The sequence below is a fragment of the Somniosus microcephalus genome, chromosome 1 (genome assembly GCF_052327205.1).
Source record: "Somniosus microcephalus isolate GS21.2 chromosome 1, FLI_Smic_1.0, whole genome shotgun sequence".
Classification (NCBI taxonomy): Eukaryota; Metazoa; Chordata; class Chondrichthyes; order Squaliformes; family Somniosidae; genus Somniosus; species Somniosus microcephalus.
Genome location: NC_140987.1, coordinates 128917469 through 128929823, shown reverse-complemented (window position 1 = coordinate 128929823; position 12355 = coordinate 128917469). Strand labels below are relative to the sequence as shown.

General features: G+C 44.8%; 1 protein-coding gene across 6 annotated transcripts in view; it reads right to left on the bottom strand.

The window, feature by feature from the left end:
* Positions 1–12355, bottom strand: part of LOC147124358 (transducin-like enhancer protein 1) — a 128463-nt gene that overhangs the window by 19405 nt on the left and 96703 nt on the right. For all 6 annotated transcript variants that reach the window (XR_015078118.1, XM_085985553.1, XM_085985543.1 and 3 more), the window contains 2 exons: positions 4211–4287; positions 3199–3448 (listed from right to left, as the gene is read on the bottom strand). Coding sequence is in view for 5 of the 6 variants with exons in the window: in XM_085985553.1 (XP_085841679.1) it covers positions 3199–3448; positions 4211–4287 (327 nt within the window). In the remaining variant the exon portion in view is untranslated. The remainder of the gene's footprint in view (positions 1–3198; positions 3449–4210; positions 4288–12355) is intronic.

Below are 12355 nucleotides of genomic sequence, written 5' to 3'. Positions count from 1 at the left end.
ATTCCTCGCCCAAATGAGATGGCCGTCTCAGCCCCTGCACAGCCGCAGGAGGAGCAGACTGTTGCGGAGCCCTCCCAGGCTCCCAAACCCAGAGGACGCCCGCCAAAGGTCTCAAAGCAGGCGCAGCATAGAAGTGAGCAAGGTGCCTTTACATCTGCTGAAGCTACAGGGGAAGCACCACATAGAAGCACAAGTAAGAGAAAGTTAACACACAAATAGTCACAAGTAGTCACAAGGTTAGTCTCTTGGGTATTTTCATCTGATACAAACATTTGTCATCGTTATGATTAATGTATTAAAGAAAAGCGATGGCAAAGATTCAAAGAGTTGGCCTATGTGTGCTCAGAAATGGAAGTTGCACAGTGAGGGGTCAGGGGGCCTTTCATCTATAATGATGGTGGTGAGAGTGATAGACGACCACAGTTTATTGCACAGGTGCTGTATGGTGTGTTAAGAAGGCCGGCCAGACATTCATTTCCATGTGCCAGCCATACATGATTGAAGTGTCACATCACGCGAATCTGGCATGGATAAGTGCATCCCTTGCCTCACGGCCAGCAATGTGCTCGCGTGCTGGTGGAATTGGCACATCCGCCCCGCAAGGCGCCCCTCATCTGCCGCTGCTTCCTCCTCCTCTTCCGAGGAGGCTGTGCTGAGCCACTTGCTCCTCAGGCAGTGGTAAGCCATGCTGCTGTGCAATGTTATGCAGGGCACAGCAGACCACGATGATTCTGGACACCCTGGCTGGGTGTACTGTAGGGCTCCACCTGCTCTGTCGAGGCATCTGAATCACATTTTGAGCAAGCCGATGGTTTGCTCAATGATGCTTCTGGTGGAAGTGTGACTCACATTGTTCCGCTCCTCAGCTTCGTTTGATGGCCTCCTCATCAGTGTCATCAGCCATTTTTTCAGGGGATAGCCCTTGTCTCCAAGTAGCCATCTGGAAAGTTGTCTTGGCGGATTGAAGAGCTGAGGCACAGTAGACTGCCGCAGGATGAACGAGTCATGGCAACAGCCAGGAAACTTGGCGCAAATATGCATAATGTTCTTCCTGTGGTTACACACCAGCTAGATGTTAAGGGAGTGGAAGCCCTTGCAGTTCACAAATATAGCTGGGTTGTGATGGGGTGCCCTAATGGCCACATATGTGCAGTCTACAACGCCCTACACCCTTGGGAAGCCTGCCATATTTGCAAAGCCAACCGCATGCACAGTTACACTTGCTTCATCCATGGAGAAGTGGATGTAATTGTGCGCCTTTGCATAGAGGGCATCAGTAACCTGCATGATGCAAGTGTGTGCGGCCGACTGGGAGATGCCACTGATGTCTGCTGATGATCCCTGGAAGGACCCTGAAGCAAAGAAGTTGAGTGCGGTGGTGACTTTGATAGCTACTGGTAAGGAGTGACCACCCGCTTCTCTGGGCTCCAGGTGTTGGTGCAACATTGTGCAGATGTCAGCGACTACCTCTCGCAAAAGTCTCGGCCTCCTTTGGCACTGCTGCTCACTCATGTTGAGGAAGCTCATCCTCGGCCTGCAAACCCTGTGTTGGGGGCATCTCCTGCGGCGAGGTGCAGGCCTGCGCTGACGGCCTCTGCCCTGTGCAGCATCAGGTGGATGAGGAGAAGGTTGGCGCTCCTGTTGTTGCTGCAGCTGTTGTAGCCTGTTCTGCTGCTGCCGCGGCTGCTCTTCCTCCGATTCTGAGGACCAGGATGAGAGGATATAAATGGTTCCCATCCCGCTGGTATATATCTCAGTTGAGGAAGAGATGTTATAAGTGCTCAGTCAATGTGGCCAGAGGGTCTTCCAAGGAGGTCACAAAGCATATGGATCTCAGCTTAACACTCACAAGCTCAAAAAACCTGGAAAATGTGTTCCAAAACCTCAAAGCACAAAGTTCTGTCATCTGAAAGTCAGCCATATTACACCTCTGCTTTTATGCTGCAGGAGCAGCTGTCAACAATTCAGATCCTTGCTGAACCCGGCACAATCAGCTGCTGTGTTTGTCACGCGACTGGCAACACGCTGAACATTTCTTAAAATGGGAAGAGCCAGTTAAAAATGTATTATTTAGGCAGTTAACAAGCTGTTAGCGTTTGGTGTCGGGTTTGATCGGGACTCGCAAACCCGACACTTTGCAAAGTTGCGTGGAGGTGGGATGGCGGTGGGTTAGCTACCCGCCCTCAATCATTTTGATTTTTACTCCTGACCCGCCTCCAAACCCGCCCTCTGAGCGCTGCCAAAATCGCGGCCAAAGGTTCAAATTTGTTGACTGTTAGCTGCTGTATAAGCACAGAAAAAAACCTTTTACTTTTTAGAATAAAACTTCTAAACAATTCTTTCCCCCCTTTATAGTTTCAAATGTCACAGAGGATGCCTGAAATTTGGACAAACCCATCATATACAATAAATTTTCTATACCATAGCTTCCAACAAGACAGCACATCAAAAGTACATATGCAGAAAGGATTGAACAGCTTTCATTATAAAACAGCCACATTGTAAAATAATACTGTTACCATACAAGTCCTTCTGCAGCCACTTGTATAACTGTTGCTCTTTTTGGTAGATCTAGGCTGCCCCAAGTCCAGTTTCCCAGGTTTTGAGTAAGCCATGTGGAAATTTTTTAATGTAAACTCGAAGTAAAAAGTCCAGTTTATAAAATGGAATTCAATTTTTCCACTTAGTTTTGTGTCTTGGAATGTGGCGGTATTATTCAGGTTAAAGTTTTCAGAGACTTTTCACCTGTAGCAAACATCAGAACCACAGCCAAGATCCCACACCCTGACCTACCTTTAACCTGCCTCTGATATAGTTTTGAATTTGAGAAAAGGTGGAAACTGTAAAACTGTATGGAAACACCACTTGAAAAACTCTCACCAAGGCCTGCTTCTTCAATGACTTTGTACACACAATAATCCTTTATCATTAGATCCTATTTCTTAACGAATTTCAAACGCAGATGTAGATGTGTGTCCAACCAAACCTTTAATTTCCCAGCTGAATCTGGTTCACACAGCTTTGATGGGGGAAATGGGAATATTCCAAAGTTGGTGTTAAAAATGTACTTCAGGAAACAACTCACTGCTATTTCCTTATTTCTGAACTGACAAACAGCTATCTAGAATTGTTTCATAATTTCCTGATTAAATCTCAAAAGAGGGAACTGGATTTCAACAGTAGTTTACATTCACTTACCAAGCAGTCCAGCTGGGACACCGGGCTCTTGCTGCCAGACTGGCTGATATCCCAGACCTTCACACAACCCTTCCCACCAGTGTACACATGTCTTGTGGGGTTGCTGATGGTAACTGCGCACACAACTTCACCATGGCTCAGTGTGTTGATCTGCCGAGCATGTCTTGGGATCCCTGGTCCAATTAGGGCATCAGGAGGAAAAGGCACAGGCTGCATTTGTCCATCCGCAGTAACATGGAATGAATAGGCTCTATTTAGAAAAAGTTGAAAGAAAACAGAACTGAAGGATTTGGGCTAACATCTGCTGAATACTAACCGCATTTCTCAATATTTTTTTGCTTACTATTGCAAGTGACCACCTCCAGTTTGCATGCCATAAATTAACAGTTCACAACACTGTTACTTTTTTTTTAAAACATCTAGAAATACTGTTGCCATGTTTCTGTTTCTCATGTTGAAGTGACCTACATGAAAGGGTTGAAATTTTCTGGATTCAAAACTCCACACATCTCAAAATGCTGGAGTCAGTGCAAATCACAGAAAAGCCAGAATTCAAAACCTGATCAAATATTTGTATATGATTAATTCCTGATAACTCAACATCATTTTTGCACTAAAAACCTTAAATTATCCGATAATGTGAATTAAGCAATGCTCATAGCACAGCAACATGGGAATTTAATGCAAAAAAATTATCAAATAATTTGTATTAAGAAACTTTGAATTAAGAGTAGACTATATAATTTATGAACAGAATGAAAATACTGTATCAACAGTTTAAAAATTTAAAAATATGCATTTTTACCGTAATCCGTTTGAATTAAAACGGTTATAAATGTTCGCAAAATGAACATTAGTGATTTTACTGCCACTATGAAGAAAGCAAAAGAATTAACTTTCAACGTTAACATATAGAAAGGAAATCCAGGCACAGTTCGTAATGTTCATTCAAACTACACAGACATTACATATATTTTTATTCAGAAAAGAAGAATTTTCATTAGTTACTTACGGTTTTCCACCAGGGATGCCAGTCAAATTTGGAGGCATTCCAGGTACGCGCATGTGAGGATGAGGGTCGAACCCAACCTGTAATTAAAAACTAGTGGATAAGCCAAGTATAATATGATTGGCAAAGATCTAAAAATTCTAAAATGTGTACAAAAGGTGCAATCCATTCTTGGGGCCACAGTGCTTGATGGGTTGTCTCTAGCCACTTATATATCGGCACTCATTTAGTTGAATTGTGGGAGAGTGGCCACAAAAATGTGGGTCAATGATTCTGCCATTGGAATAAAGGAACTTGTTTTAGCAATGTAAATGTGAGGAGTCATGTATCAACACTGCTCTCCACAATCCAAGCCAAACAAATGCCCAGGAAAAGAGCTATATAACTGCAAGTTCGTTTTTTCTTTTAACACTACAATGTGTGTAAAGTGCTTTGGGGCATTCTGAGGTCATGACAGGTGCTATATAAATGCAAGATCTTTCTTTAACAACAATAGCATACATTTACAGAATACCATTCATGTAAAACAAACAACCCAAAGTACTCCACAGAGAAAAACTGATGCTGAGCAAAGGAGAAACAACTAGGCAGGGTGAACAAAGGTTTGGTCAAGGAGTTGGATTTTAAGGGGGTTCTTAAAGGAGAAGAGGGAGGTGGCGGGTTTAGGGATGGAATTCCAGAGAGGTGGGACCTAGGCAGGTAAAGGCACCGCTATCAATGGTGGAGTGGATGTATAAGAGGCAGGGTAAGACTGAAGGCAGTTACAGAGATAGGGATGGGCTAGACCATTAAAGTATTTAATAACAAGAAGAAATTTAAAGTTGAGGCCAATGTAGGTCAGCAAGGATGGGGGCGATGGGTGAATGGGACTTGGTGTGGGATAGGATATAACCAGCAGAGTTTTGGGTGAGTTGATGTTTATGGTGGGTGGAGGATGGTAAGAAGAGCAGTCGAGTGTGGAGGTGATGAAGGCGTGTACAGGTATAAGGGTTTCAGTGGCAGATGAGTTGAGGTTAAGGGATGAGAGTTCCAGCAGTTGAGGTAGGGATAGAGGTGGACAAGATGATGAAGGCATCAGTAAAACTAAAAGTTCATCAAGTAAGGCACAATAATTTTATGGCATCTTGCATGACTCCCCAAGAATCCCTTTTAACTAGTACTAAACCACCACGTCCAACTAATACTATTTAACCTCTTAATTTCTGGATAGCTTTCTACATTTAGCTTATTATAAATTGGTTGTATTCAATATGTCCAATGCATCTATTTCATTTTTTCCCTTCCAACGGTCTCCTAAATTGGCAGCTTCTGTTGGGGTATGGCTTCATGTGCCAGTAGCCTTCTGGCATCTCCCCAATGTGGCCATGCTTCAAGTATGAGCCCAGTAAGCCCTTGCAGGATATTTCACCAAGCCCATCCACAAACATAGGTACTTTCCATCAATTGAAAGGAGGATACACCTCCTTCTCTGATTTCTCTCTACCAAGTGCAAGGGTAGTGAGATCAATTAAAGCACCCCCACAGCCAACCTGGTAAAGCAACAATGCAAATGGAACCTAGTGGGCACTACAGTTGGTCTCAGTGCCCTCAAGTTTGGGGGTGGGGGAGGTCAGGGTTGTTACTCTTAATTATGGTCCAGTGCGTCCTGTTGGAAAGTGGGAAACACGGAAATTGGGCAAAGTTCGGATCAAGCTCAGCTGTAATGCCTGCCATATCAAATAGCTTGCCAATACATGCTACACAGGCCCCAAAAGAATGGCCACTTGGGCAAGGGACTGGCGTGTTGCCAGTACAGGTTGACTATCCCTTATCCGAAAACCTTGGGACCAGCTGTGTTTTGGTTTTCGGAAATTTTCGGATTTCAGAAGGTATTATTTCAGACTGGGAAACTCTGAACATTAAATTAATTTGGTAATTAGTATTTGTATTTAATATAAATTTTAAAAGTTCAGGCTACCTCTTGCGACTGTTGCGTGTCTCATTCCCCTTCCTGCTTCTCTGTGCTGCCGCTCAGTCTGTTTACAGCTCCCCCTGCTCCGTATCTGAATTCCCCTTCCTGCTTCTCTGTGCTGCCGCTCACAGTCTGTTTACAGCTCCCCCTGCTCCGTATCTGAATTCCTTGACTTAGCGGGGGTCTGGGGCTCGACTGCCGCCGCCAGTTGTGGGAAAGCCGGATATCGGCTGACTCCTACGCTAAACTGGCCCGCAAATCAGGTCAGAAAAGCATCGGCCGCGTCGGGTCATGTTTGGCGCCACTCGGGTTATGTCGTGCGCACGACTTACGCTCCACAAAAAAACTTTCGGTTTTCAGAAGTGCGGATAAAGGATAGTCTACCTGTACCTACAGAACTCTGCTGCGGCTTGTGCCACCATTTTCGAAAGAGGAGGGAAAACTGGCAGTCAGGAGGTTGGCAAGAAATGTAAATACATCTCAACCAGCATTCATGACATTACCAACAAAATGGAATCACTGGTTTGACATCATATCAATATATCAAGACCAAAATTCATTTAAGACCACACCATCCATAATTTTAATTTATTATACAGAAAGTTACCCTTGCGAAAAAAGTTGCAGTAATTAAGGACCATGGAAATAATGATCACCTCAGGAAAAAAGGATTAAATTACAAGTGCGTGTTTTATCTCTAGATTTACATTCAAATAAGTAACCATAACCACTCAATGAAATCCTAATGAGCGTGTTTAAATCTAGCTCAGTAAAAAAAAATAGCAGTTTTAAAAGTCTTGTTGAAAGATGTCCATTAGGGGATGTAGAGGAAGGACAATGTTAGTTTGTTATGGCCCTTAAAAGTTTTGCATAATGGACCAAGAACACAAGTTGAGAATATTACTAAAGCAAAGTACTGTGGATGCTAGAAATCTGAATTAAAAACTGAAAATGATGGAAACACTCAGCAATTCAGGCTGATGAGTTTATGATGAATTTATTCAAAGTATTCCCCTAACACAGTACTATTCCCCTTTAGATCATACCTATGGAAAGAAAATAATTGGACACTGCAGCTTTAACCTGAACCATTTAGTAACAAAGCTCAGTCCTGCCCAAGTCCTTATATATCAGATAGTTCGCAACCTTAATGATGGCAGCATCAGAAAAGGGAAGTGCTGGGGAAAGGTCACTTGCGGGTGGAGTGGTAGGTGTGGGGGACGGGGAGGGGGTGGTGGAGGGGGATGGGGGCGGTGCGGTGAAGAAGAAAGAGCGTTCTCAAATTCTTTCTCCATAAATTAAAGGAGTCACATTTTAATGTTCATTTTAACATTGAGAACATGCTCATTGTAGCACAACAATAGCTACACTCTTCAGTGAATATCCTCAACGATTCTCTCAATCCACCACATCGGCGGCAACCTTGTTACGCACATAAACAAGGTGGAACGGGAGAAGCGTCGAGGAAATTCACTCCCCACTTTTTATTGAGTGGGGATTTAATCTTTGCAAGTAATATTTCATTTGCATTGAGTTTTTGTCATTTTGAAGAGTACGCATTTATGAGAAGCGTTTTATTACTTTTAAATTGCTGTGTAATTCATTTCATGATCATTGCTAAAATAAAAGCCCATATCAAAGTGCTAAAGATTTTTAACACACTGCTGTACTATCGCCAAGAAGTTTTATTTCTTTTCCTTGTAAGTTTTGTGTCTGGAATTTCTTTACTAGTAATGCTTCACTGGCTAGTGTTCCTGTTTATTACTATTATTAAAATGTCTAGCCAAGAAAGCCTTAAGATTAGAACATTAAACCTGCCAGATATTCATTGGGGATTCGCGGATTTCATTTTTATAGATTTCTTTTTATAAATGGCAAAAACAATACAATTAAATCCTGAACAACATTAAGTGATTATGCAGTTTTCGTAGAAACATAGAAGATAGGAGCAGGAGTAGGCCATTCGGCCCCTCGAGCCAGCTCCGCCATTTAATGAGATCATGGCTGATCATCCAAATTCAGTACCCTGTCCCTGCTTTCTCCCCATATCCCTTGATCCCATTAGCCTTAAGAAATATATCTAACTCCTTCTTGAATATATTTAATGAATTGACCTCAACTGCCTTCTGTGGTAGAGAATTCCACAGGTTCACCACTCTCTGGGTGAAGAAATTCCTCCTCATCGCTGTCCTAAATGGCTTACCCCTTATTTTTAGACTGTGACCCCTGGTTCTGGACTCCCTGGCCATCGGGAACATCCTTCCTGCATCTAGTCTGTCTAGTCCTGTTAGAATTTTATAAGTTTCAATGAGATCCCCTCTCATTCTTCTAAACTCCAGCGAGTATAAGCCCAATCGACCCAATCTCTCCTCATACGTCATTCCTGCCATCCCAGGTATCAGTCTGCACTCCCTCCATGGCAAGAACATCCTTCCTCAGATAAGGCGACCAAAACTGCACACAATACTCAAGGTGTGGTCTCACCAAGGCCCTGTACAACTGCAGCAAGACATCCTTGCTCCTGTACTCGAATCCTCTCGCTACGAAGGCCAACATACCATTTGCCTTCTTAACTGCCTGCTGCACCTGCATGCTTACCTTCAGTGACTGGTGCACAAGGCCACCCAGGTCTCGTTGCACTTCCCCTTCTCCCAATCTATTGCCATTCAGATAATAATTTGCCTTCCTATTTTTGCCACCAAAGTGGATAACCTCGCATTAACCACATTATACTGCATCTGCCAAATATGTCCAAATCATACTGGAGTTTCTCTGCATCCTCCTCACAGCACACACGCCCACCCAGCTTTGTGTCATCTGCAAACTTGGAGATATTACATCTAGTTCCCTCGTCTAGATCATTAATATATATTGTGAATAGCTGGGGTCCTAGCACCGATCCCTGCGGTACCCCACTAGTCACTGCCTGCCACTTGGAAAAAGACCCGTTTATTCCAACTCTTTGCTTCCTGTCTGCCAACCAGTTCTCTATCCAAGTCAGTACTTTACCCCCAATCCTATGTGCTTTAACTTTACATGCTAATCTCTTATGCGGGACCTTATCGAAAGCCTTCTGAAAGTCCAAATACACCACATCCACTGGTTCTCTCTTATCTATTCTACCAGTTACATCCTCAAAAAATTTGAATAGTGGGGTAACATTAGCTACCCTCCAATCCATAGGAACTGTTCCAGAGTCTATAGAATTTTGGAAGATGACCAGCAATGCATCTACTATATTTCTAGGGCCACTTCCTTGAGTACCCTAGGATGTAGATTATCAGGCCCTGGGGATTTATCGGCCTTCAATCCCGTCAATTTCCCTAACACCATTTCCCTACAAATACTGATTTCATTCAGTTCCTCCCTCTCATTAGACCCTATGTTCCCCGACATTTCTGGGAGGTTATTTGTGTCCTCCTTTGTGAAGACAGAACCAAAGGAATCTGCAGTTCATTTTTCCTCCTCCCATCTTTCTCATTCATCTTAAACCTTTTCATTTATATTGCATTACAAGTTTCAGCCTGTTTACACTGCCTGGCTGGAACTCCAATGTTCCAGCCCAGGACAGTGTTTGACACATACATGTAAGCATACATGCACAGAGCTCCTCACCCCAGTTTAAATTTAAATATTTAGAGTGTGGGCAGCAATGTCCAAACTCTAAACATTTAAATCAACTGTAGATAGGCTTATAAAAGTGACATCCTGATACTTTCTAAACCCAGTGGCCCCGATTTTCTGGCCGCCGTTGGGCGGCTTTTCATGCAGCCAGGGGCCGAAAATCGGTGAAAAAGCGGGTCGGAACCCCCCCCCGCCTGATTCCCCGCCTGATTCCCTGCCCCATCCAACTTTCGGACTGCTGTTTCCCCGCGCCCCGCTTCAGTCCCGGCCGCCGCTGGCGGGACTGCTCGTCGGAGCACTAACAAGCAATTATCTGCTTGTTGAAGTTGATTTTCCCGTGCAGTTGCGACTTTGGGGCTTTCTCCACCTGAAACCCGCCTGCGGGGAACCCCGCTGCTGAGACCTGGCGTGACGCTTGCTAGCTGTCAGCTGCAGGTAAGGAGAAGCTGCGATTTAAAGGGCCAGCACTTGTATGTTGAAGGACCTTGTTGTTGCAGGTTTGGGGCTACTTCTTCAAGGCTTAGGCATGTTGTGTATGTGCCTTTAAGAGAAGAACTGATTCTATACTGCAGTACTGGCAGTGACCACCCCTGTATATAAAGCCATAGCAGGCTTCTGTATTTCAGTCTTGAATTACTCTCTGTTCAGTAAATACCTCTTTTATTGTTCTCCTGCAGTCTGAGTCTTATTGATCCTCGGACACTACACTGACGACGGGCAGGTTTGAACTCACCTGCAGTACTGCATCACCTCACGGGGATCTTTTCCCTGAAGAGAAGCTTCTTGGAGGTCGAAGTCAGAATGGCGGGCGTCGACCGCGGGCAACCGCCCAGGGATCCATCGGAGAGTTGCAGGGGAGGCTGTGGAGAGCTGGGCCTGGCTCCCCAGTCGAGGTGTTCCAGCAAGTCGTGCTGGTAGCAGGTAGTGCGCTGACCCTTCCGGACTGCGGCGGGCTCGATCGAGCGGCTCTGCAAAGGGGCCGTGTAGCGTCGTCGGGAGGAAGAGAGAGAGGGTGGAGCGCACAGGGCGCAGTCGGTGCTCAAGAACAGGGCAGCGTGGAGAGGATAGAACGAGGGGAAGGAAAAGTGATACGCGCCAAAGCCGCGGGTCACCGCCATTACCCTGTAGAACGCTAGGAGCAGCGTGGCAGCAAGGGGAAGAAGAAAAATCGCGGGAGGCGCCATTTTAAATCACCCAAGATGCCGAAGAATGGCAGTATCACTGCTTTCGACAACGAGGTAGAAGACTGGACCACGTATGTGGAAAGAATTGACGTGTACTGCAATGCCAATGAGGTGGCCAATGGAAAGAAGGCGTCGGTATTATTAAATTTGATGGGCGCGAGAACGTACGGCCTATTGCGGAATTTAATTACCCCAGCTAAACCAATGGAGAAAAGTTTTGAGGAGATTGTTAATATCTTACAGGAACACCTAAACCCTACACCGCTGCTGATACCAGAAAGATTCAAGTTCCATAAAAGAAACCAGCACAAAGATGAGAGCAATGCTGACTATCTTACGGAACTACGCAAGTTATCGAAGCACTGCCAGTTCGGAGCAGGACTGGCAGACACCTTACGGGATAAGTTTGTCTGCGGGCTCCAGAGTGAAGGAACCCAGAAACGACTACTTTCGGAAAAGGACCTGACGCTAGAACAGGCTTTCAGCGTGGCAGTATCCTACGAAGCAGCAGCACGGGGAGCTGCGGAAATACAACAGAAACCACAAGAATACAGCGCTAACGAAATGGCGTATGGAGCAGAAAAGTGCTATCGCTGCGGCAGAACAACCCATGATCAGAAGGACTGCTGGTTTAAGGACAAAGTATGCAGGCAATGTGGGAAAATGGGACACATAGCAAGAGTCTGCAGGTCGTGAAAGAAAACCAACACTACAAGAACTACTAAGGAAAAGTACAAGAAAGTAAAGAAATTGACAGACAGTAGTTCGGAAGATCAGGAGAGTGATAAGGACTCCGGGAGCAGGAGACTAAGTTGTCTAAAGTTACACAACGTGGTCGCAAAGGAGGATCACCGAACCATTTGGGTCACCCTCATGATAGCAGGGTCCCCAGTAAAGATGGAATTGGACACAGGATCAGCCCTAATTGTCATGAATCGACGAGACTATGAGCGGCTATTCTCACACATACCCTTGAAGGACACGTCCATTGTATTGAAGACATACGCGGGGCAAAAAGTCTACCCCAGAGGAAAAATAAGGGTGCCAGTTGAATACAACGGCAAGGAAACACAGAAACTGTATCTATATATACTACCAGATGGAGGACCACCATTATTGGGACGTGAATGGATCCGAAAAATACAATTGGATTGGCATTCCATTCAGGCGCTAACTGTGACTGATAAAAAGGATGATGACGTCACACCTGGACGACTGTCATAAATTCTAACTGACGCGAAAGAGGTGTTCCAACAAAGACTTGGGACTCTAAAAGGAGTAACGGCAACGATAAAAATCGAAGATAACGCAAACCCAAAATTTTTTAAGGCCAGACCGGTACCTTACGCGATCCGCCCAGCCGTTGAAGCAGAGCTGGAGAGTCTGGAG